This window comes from Monodelphis domestica, chromosome 7 (assembly GCF_027887165.1).
Source record: "Monodelphis domestica isolate mMonDom1 chromosome 7, mMonDom1.pri, whole genome shotgun sequence".
NCBI classification, from domain to species: domain Eukaryota; kingdom Metazoa; phylum Chordata; class Mammalia; order Didelphimorphia; family Didelphidae; genus Monodelphis; species Monodelphis domestica.
In genome coordinates, this window is record NC_077233.1 from 196,302,841 (window position 1) to 196,322,996 (window position 20,156).

General features: G+C 38.6%; 1 protein-coding gene across 2 annotated transcripts in view; it reads left to right on the top strand.

Annotated features, from left to right (window-relative positions):
• The window catches only part of ENTREP1 (endosomal transmembrane epsin interactor 1), a 74,550-nt gene that overhangs the window by 13,322 nt on the left and 41,072 nt on the right, over positions 1-20,156 (top strand). For both annotated transcript variants that reach the window (XM_001373708.5, XM_016423969.2), the window contains exon 2: positions 26-82. In XM_001373708.5, coding sequence (XP_001373745.3) covers positions 26-82 — 57 coding nt within the window. The remainder of the gene's footprint in view (positions 1-25; positions 83-20,156) is intronic.

The following is a 20,156-nucleotide window of genomic DNA, read 5'->3' on the forward strand; positions in this document are numbered from 1 at the left end:
CTCACACTCATGTTTGTCTTTGCAGGTGATCCTCTCTGGAATCATAGGACTTACAACGTGGAAAAGACCGATGATACTTCTGGTATGTAATAATTTTTTAAACTGTTAACAGGATTAAAATATATGGTTAGAAGCCAATTTCTGATATAAAATGAATACTTAAAAAAGAAGTCAAACTTCCTTTCCCTCTCAAAAATGAAACAGTGTAGTCTTACTTATTGTTCATGGAAACATTATTAGTCATGTTAAACATTCCCCCCTTTTTAGACAATAAAACAAGACTATAGCACTTGCCAGCACTGAAGAGCTACTTAAATCTTTTTGCATAGCTAGTGGTATATATTCTTAATCTAAATTCTCTAAGTGAACCCATTCTGTTTTTTAAGTACACTTCCTTCTGGTTGTATGTAGCACATTATTTAGAGGAACTTTGGAAATTCAATGGGTCTATATCCTCATTGGCATGGGTACTTTCTCTTTACCTCCTCATCCCATGTAGTTCTTGTTTATGATCTTCTGTAAATGCTCTTTAGAGAGTCTACTTAATATATTGGAGGCCTTCCTCTTTTCCTTTTAACTAACATATTGATGATGATACTCACTAATTTGCATTGAATGCCATAACATTACAGATTCTCCCCTAATGAAATCTGCTGTCATTGGTTTAACTACTTGGAAAGACAAAATGGATGAAAAATACATCCTGCTCAAAATATAGCATGCAACTGAATGAAGTCAGTCTGTCAGGATAGACCACTGAACAGGTACTGTTGATATATAAGGAAGATCTGGATCCAGAATCCAATAGAAAGAAGAGATCAAAATAGATCCTTCATCACTCTACTGCAAATATGAATAATATGGAAATCGGTTTTGAATAATGATACATATATAAACCAGCGAAACTGCTTGTCAGCTTTGGGAGGGGAAAGGGGAGAGTGGGGAAAGGGGGAATATGAATCATGGAATCATGGAAAAATATTCCAAATAAAAATTAAAAAATAAAATAAAAAGCAGCATAAAGTAAAAAAAAAAAATAGACCCTTCAGTAGTCTTAAATGGCTCATTGATGCAAAAGTCATCTTTTGAACAATAATATTCTGGTGATAGAATGTCACTGCAAATTTTGTAATGTAATGATTTCGGTTGCTTCAAAGGTAATGGAAAAAAATCATGTGGCAGGGGTGACTTACACAGAAGAAGGAACATAAAAGATATATCTGAGGCTAGTTGTCTAGTGAAAGTGGGGAAGAAAATATGGATAGTTACTGGAAGAACTATAAGTGGGAATTCTAGTGCCTCAGTCAAATGTAATTGATGTTGATCCCAGGGAGCCACCAAGGTAGCAGTGGTGCAAGATGCTAGACTAGAGCCCCACCCTAGGGAGAAAGTGCATCCCTGAATGTCAACCTCCCAGAGCAGGCTCCATGTTATAATACCTGATACTGTTAAATGCTTGGAAATGTTAAAAGAATCCATGGATGGCTTCCCCACCATTGAAGGGATGGTTAACAGAAAGACAGAGGACAGTTACACAGGATAAGAAGTTATAAAGGGCCAGTGGAGGAGACATTTAGATTGATGGGATCATGGACCTAAATAGAATCCAAGTGTACCAAAGACAGATTTCATTGTGATGGCGTAACCTCATAGTAGCTTCTGGACAATGGAGGCAGTATACCATTTTACAGGACAGAAGTATGTTATACAATATTGATTCATGTAGCAAACATTTGATTCATTGCATTCAATATGAAAGGCACTGGGCTAGGTGCTGTGCCAATACAAAAGTGAATAAAATGTGGTGCCTGATCTTAAGTAGCTACTAACCCAGTAGGTGAGACAATTATAGCACCTGCCTCCCAGAATTATGGGGAAAATGAGGTAATATTTGTAAAGCATTTTAGAAGCTTGGAAGCACTATATCAGTGGTATCTATCTTTATCATTATCATTATAAAACATGCTAAAACATTTTGACCTTGCACTCAAAGAAATTTAGCAGAAATTTGCCATAGGTAGTGTTCTAATAAAAAATTTTCTGATGATTTGGGGGAGAAAAAATTGCTTATTTTACTTTATTTTTACTATTTGGGTCATTTGGCAGCTAATAGTAGACATTTAGGTTTCTCTTCCAACATTTGCTTCTGTTTTCCAGAACTTTGTATTCGTCCCCTTCTTAATTCACAGTTGTCAGGTAGTTCTCCCCCCAGCTGGCCTCCTTCTGAGGGCTCTTTTGAGGGCAGTTCTTGGTAGCACACCATTCTAACCACTTGATCACTCTTTCCTGAAGAACACTTATATTCCCACTCCCTCTTTGATCATTGTTTCAACGATTACATCAGGTTTCTTACTGTGTGTGTGAACAAAGGAGGGTCAGTTTGACCTAGTTTCTTTAAACTCAAGTTTATTTGAAAACTTCAAGAATTGGAAATTCACAGTAAACTATCTATTCCCCTTACAGGTTGCACTTTTCATTCATTATGTATAAAAACAATCATATTAAAATGTTTATAAGAATATACTTAATTCCATTTGGATTTGAGGAGAAAGGCATTTGATATGAATATGTGGATGTTTTTTTTGTTTTCTTTAAACCCTTACCTTCCGTCTTGGAGTCAATACTGTGTATTGGCTCCAAGGCAGAAGAGTGGTAAGGGCTAGGCAATGGGGGTCAAGTGACTTGCCTAGGGTCACACAGCTAAGAAGTGGCTGAGGCCAGATTTGTACCTAGGACCTCCCATCTCTAGGCCTGGTTCTCAATCCACTGAGCTACCCAGCTGCCCCCTATATGGATGTTTTTAAGCAAGATTCTGAGATATTTTCCCCATTTAGATCAGATATTCTGCATTTTTCTCTTCAGAGACTTTATGCATAATTTCTAGAGGTTATTGCTGTTTTACTTTATTAAAACATCTAACAAAGTAAGGGCTCGTAGAAATTGGTATTTTAGAGCTATCATTATCTTTATCATCATCTCTAGTACTTGGAAACTGAGGCTGAGAGTGGTTAAGTGACTTGCCCAGGGTGACATAGCTAATTAAGTATCTGAGGTAGAAATCTGAATTTAGATATTTCTGACTCTACATTCAATGCTCTCTATATTCTCACCTAGCTGGAAGATCATTTAGTAATTACTGACTCTAACTCCTTCATTTTACAAACAAGAGAATTGTGTTGCTATGAGATTCACAACCCCATTGCTTCTTGGTTGCTTTTTGGAGGGAGTTGGATTTGTAGGGATATTCTCTCTGAAGGCCCACGTTAATACTGCATGTTTGAAGTTGTATACCACTTGGTAGGTACTTTAAGAATTACTGCTGTAAGGTTTGGTTGTTGTTTTCTGGCTCACTTTGGAGCAATTGAGTTGGGAAAGGCTTAATTTTGAAACTAATGAAAAAACCACAATCATTCATTTTACTCCCCAAGAGTAAAATAGCTCTTCTGGGTCAGAGTTCAGAGATGTTGTTTGATCTAGTTTACTGGCCCTATTGACTTAACATCTCATGCCACTGAAGGGTTTGGCTAACATCATTGAAGAACCAGTTCAGTTCGACCAGTATTTTATTAAACACCTGATACAGGAAGGCATTGGTGATAGAGTTTATGGTCCAATTGTTATTATCCAAAAAGGAGCAATGAATGAAAAATGTTCTTTTTGTGATGGAAGAACAATCTCAGAAATGAACATCTAGCCTCATAAATATTCCTCAACATACCATTAAAAATCACAGAATCATTACTTTGTAGCTGGATGGAATTAATGTGGCCATTGAGTCTGACTTCTTTGTTTTAAAGAAGGTAACAGAACACTAAGTGTTGGAAAGCAGCCTCTCTCCCCATTACAGCACTTTGTTTTATGTTATTAATCAGCAACCTGGAGGTCATTTACCATTGAGATGTGAAGGCATAGACAGGCCCTCAGAGAAAGGAAGTTGAAACCAATGAGATGGGAAATGGATCCCACAGGCACTGCCCCACCCCTACCCCAGGTAGTGCCAGGCAAATTGAGGAACTATGATTGGTTCCTGAGATGTGATGTGGAAGAGCTACTGGGTGGAGAAAACTAGTTATAAGCTGAGACTAAGGCACTGCTTGCTTGTGCTCTTCTGACTGGAGGTTGGAACCTAAGGGAACCCCTGTTGGTGGTGAGCTTCAATTCATCAGAACAGCACATAGGGTATTAAGCTAAGCTTCTCTCTACCTGTTTCCTACATTTCCCTCTCTTTAGTCTCACTACTTTGATGTAATAAAGCTACTAGCAGCCTCATAATTTAATTTTAATGATTACACTAAGTAACTTGCCTGAGATCACACAGCTAGTCAGTGACCTAGGAAGATTTGAACTCAAGTCTTCCCAACTCCATATCCAGCATTTCTACCCATCTTCTCACCTAGCTGTCATTAAAACAAATAGAAAAGATCACAGCACATTGAAATAAGGATCCAGATGACTGTACATTACAAATCCCATCCAAATGAATCTCATTTTATCTATAAATATGTTTAATGACTAGCAGATAAGGAAAAAAATAGGGAGTCTTAAGTAACACTTTTGTTTTCATCATCAGTTTTTGAATCTGGTTCCTAAGCTAGAAGCTCCCTAAATCTTATTATTGGAGTTCTCTATGTAGCAAGAGGCCTCATGACTCTCTCCTTCATTCTTTACATTCACTCAGTTGTCAAGTCATGTCAATTCTGCCTCCATAATCTTTATCAGGATTGTCTTCCCCTCATCCCTCCCACAGGGATTGCCCTTTTTCAGGGCTTCAAGGCTTCTCATCTAGACTAATCTCCTCCAAGGCCAGCTAGCTGGTCAGTGGATAGAACACCAGGTCTGGAATCAGAAAGGCTGAGTTCAGATCTGGCTTCACGTACTTACTAGCTATGTGGTCCTGAAGAAGTCACTTAACTCTGTTTGCTTAATTTCCTCATTTATAAAATGAGTTTGAGAAGGAAATGGCAAACCTCTTCGGTGTCTTTACCAAGAAAAATCCAAATGGGGTCACAAAAAGTTGACGACTGAAATGACTGAACAATAATAGCTTCTTAACTGGTCTTCCTATCTCCAGTCTATCCATTTTCCAACTTAACCTTTAAATTTTGGCTCAAATCAGGGACTGTCTTGATGATATTGTGCTCAAAACCTTCCTTGGTCTTTGCTGAATAAATTATAACTTCCATTTTATGCTATATTTATAATCACATATTCCCATTTTCTCATTTCCTAGAGCATGAGACAGTGAATATATGCCTATTTTTAAAAAAATTATTCATTTAAACTCTTACCTTATTTCTTAGAAGTGATACTAAGTATTGGTTCCAAAGCTGCTATCCCCTTTAAAAAAACTATTGAAGAGGGAGTACATTATAAACTTTGGGGATCTCCATTTTTGTTTTTGTTTTTAACCAACTCATTCCTTATATTATTTTTAAATTACATATAAAAACAATTTTTAATAATTACTTTCTTATCTTTTGCAATTCAAATTCTTTCCTTCTGTTCCCTTCCCCTATCTCAGGAAGCAAACAATCTGATATAAATTATTCCAATGTTGTCATGTAATATAAATTTCCCTATTACTCATGTTGAGAAAAAAAACACACTCATGGGAAATATGGCAAGAAATGACATTGTTTGATCTTCATTTATATTCTGATAGTTTCTTCTATGGCAGTGGATAGCACTTTTCATCACGAGTGCCTTGGGATTAGCTTGGGCTCTTGCATTGCTGATAATAATTTCGTCCTTCACAGTTGATTACCATGCAATATTTCCATTACTCTATGCAATGTTCTCTTTGTTTGTTCACTAAACTTTGCATCAGTTCATACAAGTCTTTCCAAATTTTTCTGAAATCATCTCATTCATTGTTTCTTATGGCTCAATAGTATTCTATTACAACCATGTTCTACAAGTTGTTCACCTATTCCCCATTTGGAAGATACCCCTTCATTTCCAACTTTTCCATGCCACAAAGAGAGTAGCTATAAATATTTTTGTACACATTGATCTTTTTCACTTCTTTATGTATGAGCTCTTTGGAATATAGATCTGTTAGTGGTATTGCTGGGTCTAAGTGCATGCATAGTTTTATAGCCTTTTGGCCATAGCTCTTGAGGATCTTCTACAGGGGGACCCAAAAAGACACACAGAGAGAGAAAATAGAATACCCTACATAGGACATCTGGGTGGCACAATAGATAAGAGTACCCGGCTAAGAATCAGGAAGACTTGAGTTCAAATATGATCTAAAACAGTAATTAATTACATGATCTTGGGTGAGTCACTTAACCTTGTTTGCCTCAGTTTCCTCATCTGTAATGAGCTGGAGAAGGCAATAGCAAACCATTCTAGTATCGTTGCCAAGAAAAACCCAAATAGGGTTAAGAAGAGTCAGACAGGACTGAAACTACTGAACAACAACAACATAAAGGGGGGGGGGCAGGTAACAAGTCAATTTGATTTTAATAGGTAGTATTTATGGAAGAGTAAATGATACATTTTGCAACGTGAGTCGTGTTAGAGATCTATCTTATTTGCAAACATTCCAGTCCTGCCTGGACGACAAACTGTCTGCCAAGGGACCACTCACTGGAAGCTCAACCGAGAAATGGAACCAGTTCAGAGACACAATGAAGGAAATGTCAAAGGCAGTCCTAGGCCTCAAACAACACAACCACCAGGACTGGTTCAACGAGAACAACACTGCTATTGAAGACCTATTGAGCAAAAAGAACAAAGCCTTTATGGAGTGGCAAAATAACCCAAACTCTGCTCCTAAAAAGAACAGATTCAAGTCTCTCAAAGCCATGGCTCAATGTGAGATCAGGAAAATGCAAGACCGATGGTGGGAAAAAAAGGCAGAAGAAATCCAGCGCTTTGCTGATACAAAAAACTACAAACAATTTTTCAGTGCCGTCAAGACTGTCTATGGGCCATTAAAACCCACCACCACTCCCTTGCTATCCTCTGACAGTGACACTCTCATAAAAGATAAAAAGGAATCAGCAACAGGTGGAAAGAACACTTCAGTCAGCTTCTCAACCGACCCTCTTCAGTCGACCAAAGCGCCCTTGACCAGATCCCCCAAAACTGCACCATTGAACAACTTGATGTCCCTCCTTCAATAGAGGAAGTCCAAAAAGCCATTAAACAAATGAGTACAGGCAAGGCACCCGGTAAAGACAGGATCCCAACCGAGGTGTACAAGGCCTTAAAGGGAAAGGCGCTTCAGGCATTCCACATAGTGCTGACCAGCATATGGGAAGAGGAAGACATGCCCCCAGAACTCAGAGATGCCTCCATCGTAGTCCTATACAAGGACAAAGGTGCACAAGCAGCCTGTGACAACTACAGAGGCATCTCACTACTCTCCACTGCTGGAAAGATCCTTGGCCGTGTTATACTCAACAGACTCCTGTCATCTGTTTCAGAGCAGAACCTGCCTGAATCACAATGTGGCTTGTAACAAGATCGCAGCACCATCGACATGATCTTCATGGTGAGGCATATGCAGGAAAAATGCCTTGAGCAGAACCTGAGTCTCTACATTGTCTTCATAGACCTGACGAAAGCGTTCGACACAGTGAACAGGGACGCTCGGTTACCCAGCAAAATTCATCAAACTGATCCAGCTCTTTCATGTCGACATGACAGGGGAAGTCCTATCTGGTGGAGAGACTTCCAACCGCTTCAAAATCTCCAATGGCATGAAACAAGGCTGTGTCCTCGCTCCGGTACTATTCAACCTATACTTCACCCAAGTATTACGACATGCTGTGATGGATCTAGACCTGGGCGTCTACATCAAATACCGTCTGGGTGGCTCACTATTCGACCTTCGTCACCTGACTGCAAAAACAAAGACAACAGAGAGACTCATCCTGGAAGCTCTCTTTGCAGATGACTGTGCTCTCATGGCCCACCAAGAAAATCATCTTCAAACCATGGTGGACAGGTTCTCCACCGCAACAAAACTGTTTGGCCTGACTATCAGCCTCAGCAAAACAGAGGTACTGTTCCAACCTGCACCAGGGAGGCCAACGAACCAGCCATGCATTACAATCAACGGCACGCAGCTTTCTAACGTCAATACTTTTAAGTACCTGGGCAGCACCATCACCAACGATGGGTCCTTAGACCACGAGATTAATGCCAGGATCCAAAAGGCCAGCCAGGCACTCGGGCGGCTGCGCTACAAAGTCCTCCAATACAGCGGTGTAAGCACTGCAACGAAGCTCAAAGTGTACAACGCAGTGGTCCTCAGCTCGTTCCTGTTCGGTTGCGAGACATGGACACTGTACCAGAAGCACATGAAGCAGTTGGAGCAATTCCACTAATGCTCTCTCCAGTCAATCATGAGGATCCCATGGCAGGACCGTATCAACAACCAGGAAGTCCTCGACAGAACCAACTCCACCAGCATCAAAGTCATGGTCCTCAAAACCCAGCTACGATGGTCTGGACACATCATCCGCATGGACCCACAGCGAATACCAAGACAGGTATTCTATGGTGAATTGTCAGCTGGACTCAGGAAGCTAGGTCGACCAAAGAAAAGATTCAAGGATCAGTTAAAGTCAAACTTGAAGTGGGCTGGCATTACACCAAAGCAACTAGAACTCTGCTGCGCGTGAACGCCGACACCAGGACACAACCGCACCTTCCGTAACAACTGGCATCCCATGCCCCATGTGCCACAAACTCTCTGCCTCAGCCTTTGGACTTCAATGCCACATGAGGGTACATCAATAGATGATAATGATGAAACTGCACAAAGACAGTAGTCATTCTCGGTCACCGAGAGACTACCACTAAATGATACATGGTGCAAGCATATAGCCAATTTACTTTTACATATGATCATCAGTGCTATAGAAACACTTGACTACACTTCTTTTCAATTAATGCAATCAAGCTTTATTATCCAAAGAATTATATGAAATAAGATTGGAAATGTGATGGGAGGCAGGTCATGGATCTGAAGATTTTGTATTTTATTCAAGAAGCAATACAGAGACATTGAAACTTTTTGAGTAGGAGTGACATGATCTGATCTGGGCTTTCAGGAATACCTATTTGGCAGCTGTGAGGATTGGAGAGGGGAGAGATCGGAAATAAGGCTACCATTGCTAGAGTACAATGTCAACTTTGGGCTTCCACAAGTCAAATAAAAAATGCAGGACTGTGAGAGTCTCTAATGAGAAGCCATTTTGATTAAGTGACCTCTTCATTTTAGCAGAGACAGTAAAAGATTTGAAATGTCTTATCTTTTGAAAGAAGTGCTACAGGGACACCTAATTATAGTTGTTAAATGTGTATAGAGTTGGTATGTTTGCAATTTCAAGAAGCTGCTTTCTGTAGGCTTAATGGTAGTTTAAGGGATTTGGGTGAGATGTAATTGTGGGTTGTTTTTCATAAAGAATGACACAACTGGTCCACCAGAAATGCACATTCTTTGAGTTGTTTTCCCAGCTCTTCTGACCTCTTGCTGAACTTATTCTCAAATGTTAAGGAGAGCTTTTTGTTGTTGTTGTACTTAGGGGAGCCTTAGTACATTTTCAGTTGAAGTTGAAGGGAGAGTTTTTCTAGATTTTAAGACTTAAGACATTTACCTCAACTGATTTAGGCACTATTCTGATGAAAAGCAATTGGAGGGGCTGGAGAGTCTGGGACAAACCCTTTCAGCCTGATGATGTGATGAGCTAAAGATGAAGCAGGTGGTCAGTAGGAGAAGAGAAGGCTTAGGAAGGAAGGAACCTTGGGGAACACTCACAATCAGGGATCATGATATGGGTGATCAGTCATCGAAAGAGCCTGAAAAGGAGCAGTTAGATAGTGGAATGTGAACAAGGGATTAGTGCCATGGAAATCTAGAGAAAATAGTATGTCCAGGAAAGTTATCTGGAGGCATTGAGAGGTTCAGTAATTTGTCCAGGGTCACACAGCCCTGGGTATCAGAGGATGGGATTTGAACCCAGGAATTCTCTTCCTTACTCTGTTCTCTCTCTCTCTCTTTCTCTCTTTCTCTTTCTCTCTCTCTTTCTCTCTCTCTGTCTCTGTCTCTGTCTGTCTGTCTGTCTGTCTGTCTCTGTCTCTGTCTGTCTGTCTGTCTCTGTCTCTCTCTGTTTGTCTCTCTTTTTGTCTCTCTTTGTCTCTCTCTCTCCCTCTCTCCCTCCCTCCTTCATCTTCCTCTCTCTGTGTCTCTCTTAAAAACCCTTACCTTCTGTGTTAAAATTAATACTGTATATTGGTTTTAAGTCAGAAAAGTGGTAAGGGCTAGGCAATTGGGTTTAAGTGACTTGCCCAGGGTCACACAGCTAAAAAGCATCTGAATCCAAATTTGAACCAGGACTTCCCATCTCTAGGCCTGGCTCACGATCCTCTGTGCTACCCAGCTTCCCCTACATATATATTTGACAACATTAGTAAATCAAGAACCTGTATTTACATCGATTTGGGAACTATTTCCCCTCAAGATAGATCTGAACACACCTGTAACTTATACCTTAAGATAATTACTTTTTAAAAAACTCTTACCTTCCATCTCTTACCTTCCATCTTATTGACTCCAAGGCAGAAGAGTGGTAAGGGCTAGGCAATGGGAGTCAAATGACTTGCCCAGGGTCTCACAGCTGGGAAGTGTCTGAGGTCAGATTTGAACCCAGGTCCTCCCGTCTCTAGGCCTGTCTCTCAATCCACTAAGCCAACCAGCTGCCCCCTAAGATAATTTCCACTTACATTAGTGGTCAAGGAAATTGCCTGTGATCACAACATTAGTGAATTATCAAGTCTATATTACACATACAACTATGGTATGAGGTTTTGTTAGATTTAAAATAGTTTTGAGTGTTAAATAGTTGTAGATAAGAGAGTGGGAGCCATAAACTGTGATAATTAAAATGTTTTGGGAGCAAGGGAAATATATAACAATTATGACCACTGAAATATGTTTTCTACTGTGTCTTGGTTTTATATAAATATAAGATGGTCACCAGGGAATATATTCCCAATTTATGAATATGCCCAAGCCAACTGGGTTTTATAGAGAAATTTAATTTATAATACACTGATTAATCAATAGAAAAGAGAGAAAGTAAGAAAGGAATAAGAATGAATAAATCAGTCAGTTGGTTTTATCACTCACCCAAGATCTCTCTAGGTAAGGCTTCTCATGCCAACCTCAGGCTCCACCTTCAAGAAAGCCTCCTTTCAAGAAATGTTTCCAGAGAATTCTCCTCCTGACTCCTCCTTCCACAGCCTCCTTCAAGACCTCTCCAGCAGCTCTCCCTCTAGGACCTCTCTCCTCTCAGACTTCCTCCTGAGTTCTCCTTCCACTCCTCCTTCAAGACCTCTCCAGGAGCTCTCCCTCCAGGAGCTCTCTCCTCTCAGACCTCCTCCAGAGCAAAAACCTCCTCCAGTCCTCAGACCCCCCTGTCTTTAAGCCAAAAATCTAAGTTCCCTCCCCTCAGTTCTCCCATCTACCAATCACTGTCGATCTCTCCCCTCTGCCAATGGTGGCTCTAGCTTAACCCAGGACCGCCCAGAGGTCTGCCCCCTTTGCACATGTCTGTTGAAGGTCATATTCTCAAATAATTAAATCTTGATCTTTGCTGCAGCCCTTCCTAAATCCTGTTACTCTGAGTAGGGTGGAGATTATAGTTTCCAAGACCTGGTTCTGTCATTCCAAGTATCTCTATTGTATCAATTCTAAAATCAATCATGACTCAAAGAACTTCCTGTTCTATGCTTAAGCATAGGTCAAAGCCTTTTCCATTGTTTAGCAAAAGGTTTCTGTCCTAAAGTAGTCTTAAGTAGGGAGGAGAAGGATCCTCCCATGCCAAGGAGTTTCACATTCCAATAGAGTTCTTACTATCAGTAGAAAATTTTTCAAGTATGAAATTTCCCAAAGGGGGAATTTCCAACATTCATAAGTCTAAGAAATTTTAAGGTTTACAGTTTAGAAACTGCACTTGTGACTTCATTGTTTTAGAGAACTCTCAGGTGGTGAGAGTTGTAGATCTGGAATCTAGAGGTCCTAGGTTTAAATCTGACCTCAGACTTTTCTTAGCTGTGTGACCTTGGGCAAGTCACTTAATCTCAGCTGCTTATTACCACTTTTCTGCTGTGGAACCCTGATTGTCTAGCCCTTGCTGCTCTTCTATCTTAGATTTGTCTTACATTCTGTCTTAAGATACCAAGGAGGTAAGGGTTTAAAAAAAGAAAAGTAATGCAGTTTCAAGAACTAAAGCCAGGAAAACAAAGCATTGCTGTCAAGAGACTATTTAGGTAACTTGCTTTAATGAATGTTCAAGAATAATTTGCAGTAGGTTTGTAAATTGCATGTAAATAGGCATTCTAAAGCTCTTTAAAAGAAAGTGCTTTTCATTATTTATTTGGGCTTTTGTTAAGTTCAATTTGTACTCCTATTAAGACAAAAGAGGTCTCTAAGCAAAGGTAAATTCCTTCTCACCTTTACTCCAAATGACCATAAATTAAAAATTGGAAATTCACTGTGTAAGTTTACTTCACTTTTAAACAAATGTGGTTTAGGAAAAATCTGTATTTATACAAAATGAATTAAGGAGTGATTCTTCACTTTACAAAAGGAGTCACTGTTTGAATGCCTTGATACAATATAATGCCCTTAAATACAAAATGATTTGGAATATGATCCTTTAAATAGACAACACTTCCTTCCTTCCTTCCTTCCTTCCTTCCTTCCTTCCTTCCTTCCTTCCTTCCTTCCTTCCTTCCTTCCTTCCTTCCTTCCTTCCTTCCTTCCTTCCTTCCTTCCTTCCTTCCTTCCTTCCTTCCTTCCTTCCTTCCTTCCTTCCTTCCTTCCTCCCTCCCTCCCTCCCTCCCTCCCTCCCTCCCTCCCTCCCTCCCTCCCTCCCTTCCTCCCTCCCTCCCTCAGTTGCCTCATACGACAACATAGACAATATTCTGTTCTCATAGACCCCACCTATCCACTTATCTTGTTTTATCATGCATTCTCTGGGACCAGGCTTGGTCAATATACTTACTCAGAGTTTGGCCAGGTTTTATGTGTTTATTTATTTTGGGCTAGAGTCACTTGGGTCTTTGAGAGGTTGAGTAAATTTTGTAGATACACACAGCCAGAATATATCAGAGGTAGGATTTGAACCCACCTCTTTCTGAGGGTGAAGTTGGCTCTATATTAACTAGGCCATGATACCCCTTATGTCTGTCCTTTAAACAATCGAGCTTTAGAAAAAACACCTTACTTTCTGTTTTAGAATCAATACTATGTATTGTTTCTAAGGCAGAAGAATGTTAAGGGCTGGGCAAATGAAGGTTAAGTGATTTTCATAGGGTCACACACCTATGAAATGTCTGAGGCAAGATTTGAACCCAAGACCTCCCATCTCTGAACCTGACTCTCAATCCACCATGCCACCTAGCCTCTCCCAATACCAGAGCTTTTTAAAATTAGAACTTGTGACTGATTTCTTCTATTTGGACAGTTTGCTTCAATTGATTAAAAAACTTTTTATAAATATATTGTAAAACTACAACTTGTGAGACAAATTTCCATTTAGCTAAAAAGATGAAAAGAATTAGATTTCCTATATATAACATTATGGGAAAAACCATGGGAAATAACCACAAAGTCATTGGACAGAAAATAAATGTATGATTTTGAAGCCAAAATTTCTTGCATACATTTAATGAGGAATGCTTTGTTAGTTAGTTGGGTTTATCATTTAACTATTTTTTTATGGCTTAGACCATATCCTTCAGCAATACCCTCTGAAATTAGTCCTATTGGTAACTTATATTAAGCCTAATTAGGTAATTAAGTATTATGATTTACTCACATTGGCTACTTTGTGTAAAGTTGGCAAATCTCAATTTCAAGTTTAAGAGTTGTTTTAAGAAATTTCTTTAGAAAAATTTTTTTCTGGGCTATTTACAGAAGAATGTTGTGAATTTAAATCAATGCTTTTAATTCAAGGCATTTTTTTTTCTAGCTTGATGTGATACTTCTTAAAGGAAACAAATCTTATTTTGAATGAAATAAATTCAAAGTATTTTCTTTGGATCATAAATACTTCTGATGACTAGTATGTGTTTTCTGAGTTTTTTTTTTTTTATGGAAAAGACTTACTGGGCCCAAGTACATTAATTGGCAATGCAAAAAAAGTATAAATGGCTGGCAAAAGTGATTCACAGGAGTGCTCAGTGCATCAATGCTCATGTCATCTTTGATGTGTGGCGGTTTCTTTATTGAATTTTGTTGGAGAATCTTGACGTTACTATAGCAAGGGGAGTAACCTTGATTGAAGCTCAGAAAGAACATATTGATTCAGCTCAACTCTTGGCAAATGGCTTAGTTGGAAAGACATTTTTGTTCATATAGAAGGGGGGAAAACCTATCTACAATGAGTTCCTTAATGGTTTGTTGATATAGTAAAAGATGCCATCTGAAGACAGTTAAAAAAACAAAAAACAAACTGCTCATGGGTAGGATGAGCCAATATAAAATAAAAATAACCATCCTACCCAAACTCATTTATCTATTTAGTGCCATACCCATTGAACTTCCAAAATTTTTTTTTACTGACTTAGAAAAAACCATAACAAAGTTCATTTGGAAGAACAAAGGATCAAGGATATCCAGGAAAACAATGAAAAAAAAATACAAAGGAAGGGGGCCTTGCAGTCCCAGATCTCAGACTATATTATAAAGGAGCAGTCATCAAAACAATTTGGTACTGGCTAAGAGACAGAAAGGAGGATCAGTGGAATAGACTCAGGGTAAGTGACCTCAGCAGGACAGTATACGACAAACCCAGAGAACCCAGATTTTGGGACAAAAATCCACTATTTCATAAAAACTGCTGGGAAAATTGGAGGACAGTGTGGGAAAGATTAGGTTTAGATCAACACCTCATACCCTACACCAAGATAAATTCAAAATGGGTGAATGACTTTAACATAAAGAAGGAAACTATAAGAAAATTAGGCGAACACAGAATAGTATACATGTCAGACCTTTGGGAAGGGAAAGATTTTAAAACCAAGCAAGACTTAGAAAGAGTCACAAAATGCAAAATAAATAATTTGGAATACATCAAATTAAAAGGTTTTTGTACAAACAAAGCCAATGTAACTAAAATCAGAAGGAAAGCAACAAATTGGGAAGCAATCTTCATAAAAACCTCTGACAAAGGTTTAATTACTCAAATTTACAAAGAGCTAAATCAATTGTACAAAAAATCAAGCCATTCTCCAATTGATAAATGGGCAAGGGACATGAACAGGCAGTTCTCAGCCAAAGAAATCAAAACTATTAATAAGCACATGAAAAAGTTTTCTAAATCTCTTATAATCAGAGAGATGCAAATCAAAACAACTCTGAGGTATCACCTCACACCTAGCAGATTGGCTAACATGACAGCTATGGAAAGTAATGAATGCTGGAGGGGATGTGGCAAAGTAGGAACACTAATTCATTGCTGGTGGAGTTGTGAATTGATCTAACCATTCTGGAGGGCAATTTGAAATTATATCCAAAGGGTGATAGAAGACTGTCTGCCCTTTGATCCAGCCATAGCACTGCTGGGTTTATACCCCAAAGAGATAATAAGGAAAAAAACTTGTACAAGAATATTCATAGCTGCATTCTTTGTGGTGGCCAAAAATTGGAAAATGAGGGGATGCCCTTCAATTGGGGAATGGCTGAACAAATTGTGGTATATGTTGGTGATGGAATACTATTGTGCTCAAAGGAATAATAAAGTGGAGGAATTCCATGGAGTCTGGAACAACCTCCAGGAAGTGATGCAGAGCGAAAGGAGCAGAACCAGGAAATCATTATACACAGAGACTGATACACTGTGGTTCAATCGAAGGTGATGGACTTCTCCATTAGTGGCAATGCAATGTCCCTGAACAATCTGCAGGGCTCTAAAAAATACTATCCACAAGCAGAGGATAAACTGTGGGAGTAAAAACACCGAGGAAAAGCAACTGCTTGACTACAGGGGTTGAGGGGATATGACTGAGGAGAGACTCTAAATGAACACTCTAGAGCAAATACCAACAACACGGAAATGGGTTCGAGTCAAGAAAACAGGTGATACCCAGTGGAATTATGCGCTGGCTATGAGAGAGGTGGGGGGGGAGGGGAGGAAAAGAAAATGATTTTTGTTTTTAATGAATAATGTTTGGAAATGACCAAATAAAATAATGTTTAAAAAAAACACATTTATTTACAGTGGCACACTGATAGGGCTGAGTGGTTTGCCATTTCCTTCTCTAGCTCATTTTACAGAGGAGGAACTAAGGCAAACAGAGGTTGTGACTTGCCCAAGGTCACATAGCTATTTAGTGGCTGAGTATAGTAAAGGAGGCATTATGAAAAAAAAGTTATGTAAAAATTATGTATAAAAGCATTAAAAAAGACTCTAAACTCTAGACTTGGAGTTGAGAAGACCTGACATTGAATCTCAACTTAGAGGTTTACTATTTGTGTGTTCCTGGGTAAGCCGCTTATTCTTTCGCAGCCTCAGTTTTGTCATTTGTAAAATGGGAATATTATTAGCATGTACATCACAGGGTTGTTTCTGAGGATCAAATGAGATGATACATATGACGTGATTTACAAATATTAAAGCACTATGAAATGTTAACTATAACATTCATTTCCAGATATACCGATTCCCTACCCCTGCCTTTCTGTGAACCTTACTGTATTAAAAGAAATACAGTATATGAAATATTCTGCACCCATTGTCTCTTATCTCTAACGAAAGGAAGGAGATGAATTTCCTCATCTCCTCCTCAAGGTCAAGATTGTTTATTATAATCTATGTTACATAAGCTTTATTTTATTATTGTATTATAATATTATATATGTAGTTATTGTGTATATTTTCCATTTTCTGATTACTTCATTTCTATTTCTCTGAATTATTTATATTGTTCCTGAAGGTATATTATTATTCACATGTTATTATTTATTCAATAATTTCTCAGGTGATGGGCACTTACCTTATTCTCAGCTTGTTGCAACAACATAAAGTAATGTTATCAATATTTTGCTATTTATAGAATCTTGGGGGGAAGGAGCAGGCAAGACTTTGAACTACTAGGACTATTTGCCTAGAAGTTAGATCACTGCATCAGACAATCTCAAAAGTTTAGTGAATTTTCTCAGTACTTCCACATTGTTTCAAGAATGGTTAGACCAATTCACAGTTGGACAAACAATGGGACTATCTTCCAGCAGACTCTCTGTCATTGACCATTTGTAACCTATGCCTTTGAGAGTCATGCTAACTGTCTCTCAGAGGGCAAGGGTTCTCTGCCGAAGTGTGAAGGTCCAGTTGAATAATGGAGTGAAAGACACTATATGCTCAATCCCACATGTGTAGGCATTACACAGTGGTCTGCTATGGCACGAGATTGGTTTATTTTATAGGTTCAGTGAGTACATGCTTTTCTGGCACACAATCAATTTTCTACCTACATGTTTCCATAGAACTTAACAGACTCAAAGCCTAAGGAGATAGTCAATGAGACATTGTTGCTATAACAGAGATGGAGATAAATGACATCAGTATGGTGATTTGGAGGTTAGTCCCTCTTGACCTAAGGAGAATCATTGTTACTTTTGGTCATATCACAATCTTTCACAGTCAATCACAATTACTTAGAGATAGATAACAAAACATTTTGTAGCTAGGTACAGGGTTAGAGGGTAATTTAAGAAAGGCTAGAATTGGGATTTTCCTCAATTTCCAAGTCACATTTTTCTTGTTTCACAAGATGTTGCTCTGGCTATTGTAACATAACAAACCAGCGAAGTGTGTCCTGTAGACCTGGGCTTGAAAGTTGATTGATGTTCTTGGCTTGCCTGGACTGTAATGGGAGTGAATGTAACTCTGTGGAGAGGAAAAGGATGGGGGTAATGGGTAATAATCTTTAGGTTTTAATTCTGTGAATGTAATCTTTAGGGGGTAATGATCTGGGGTGATTAAGGTGGGATATATGTATATATATAACCCTATAAGTATTTGCTCTCATTATTTCTCCTGTATTGGGAAGAGAATAATAATCATAACAATTCCATTAGAGAGAAAAGTCACACAGCTTGATGACTTCCCACACTATGCCAGTTTTCTGGATGCGAGGTGAAGCCACAAAGTTATTTTTTACTTCTCTTCATGATTTGGAGTATGCTTTCACTTGGTCAGTTATAGTTTCCATTTCTTTTGGAAACTTGGTAACTACTGATCATTTATCTTTTGGGGAATGGCTCTTGAGCACATGTATTTGTTTTAATTGCATATTTACACATGTTTGTGTGTGCATTAGATAACAGACTTTTATCAGAGATATTTGATGCAAAGATTTTTGTTCCAATTTGACAGATCTTATCCTAGTTGCATTGGTTCTGATCCTACAAAGGCCTTTTATTTTTATGTAACTGATATTGACTATTTTATCTTTTATGATCTCCTCTATTCCTGTGACCATAGTTATAAAAGGTACCTAGGAATAAGAGGTAAAAAAGAGAGAAAGATAGGTTTTGAAGGTAAAGTATTTTCTAGCAAAAGGATATAGAATGAAATATTAAGCAAACAGAGGATAGGAATGCTGGTAGCTGGTAGTAATTAGGTAGAGAAGGTAGCTGTTGATATTTTGTGTATTGAAGCAGTTTTAATTTTGTGGCTGTTGTCAACTCAACTCCTATATAAAGTCAAAATTATAGAGGAAGTAGCTTAGAAAACTGGACAATTATGTGTACTGCCTTTTGTTAAGGAATTTTTTTCCCATGAAGGAAAAAAAAAGTTGGCTGTTTCAATTGCTAATTAGTGCAATTCAACTGGTACTCCATAAATGCCAATTTTCCAAGATACCATGGTAACCAATGCTGTGTAACTTGTATTCTGAAATCACTCTAACATTTTAAAATACATTTAAAAAATTTAAGAATTAAAAAGAGAGTCAAGTTGCTTATGAAATTTTCTTTCACTTGAACTTGACACTAAGCAACTGATAAGGCTGGTATTGCTCAAGAAATCTCCATTCTTTCTTTTGAAGGTTAGATTCATGGAACATGAGACCCAGGAAATCCTCCCTCTTCTACTTGGGAGTGTAAGTTTCAGGCTGCTATGTCATTTCTTAGAACTAATGGATGAGCACAAAGCTATGTCTGCCATATATTTTTCCAAAGCTGCCATTAATGACTGGATGAATTCTCATCTATGTGTCTCTAGATAAGCCACTTAACCTCTGTTTGCCTCAGTTTCCTCAACTATGAAATGGGGGATAATAATAGCATTACCCTCACAGGTTTGTGGTGAGGAAAAAGTGAGATATTTGTAAAGCACTCAGCACGGTATCTAGCACATAAGAAGTAGCATATAAATGCTAGCTATTATTATTATGATTATTATTACTCTCTTCTAAAACTGCTACAATTTGATTCCAACCTCATCATTCAACTGAAACAGCTCTCTCCAAAATTGACAATGATCTCTAATTGCTAAATTTCCAAATAAGTCTTTTCTCACTCCTCGTCCTTCTGCAATCTTTAACACAAATGATCTCCATCCTTTATATGTGGTCCTTTCTAGGTTGTTGTGACATTGCTGATTGTTCTTTTCTCTGGGGCTTCTCCTTTTCAGTCTCCTTTGTTGGATCTTCATCTATTTCATTCCCAAGTCTATCCTGGCCTGCCTTCTCTTTTCTCTCTATGCTATTTCACTTTGTGACTTCAAGATGTTTGGAGGATTTCCATTATTGTTCCTAGAGAGATGATTCCCAGACCTATATAACTCTCTTCTGAGTTCCAGTCTCATAACACCAACTTCCTTTTGGACATCTCAAGTTCAATGTTGTTATGAAAAAAAATTAATCTGGAGGCTTATTACTAGATTTATAACTATTTATTAGTAAAGAGAGAGAGATTGATGGAGAGAGAGAGCGATCTCAGTCTTTCTAACTTTAGGGATAGATCTAATTCTCCATTTAGCTGAATGCCTGAGGCTGCTACTTGCCCGCTGTGGTCAAATGAGAGAAGGAAGCCAAAAGAGGGCAAAACCCCAGAGATCATTCATTCAAAGACAGAAGCAAAAGGGCCCCACTCCTTCCTCAGCTTGCTTTTTAAATACTTTAGG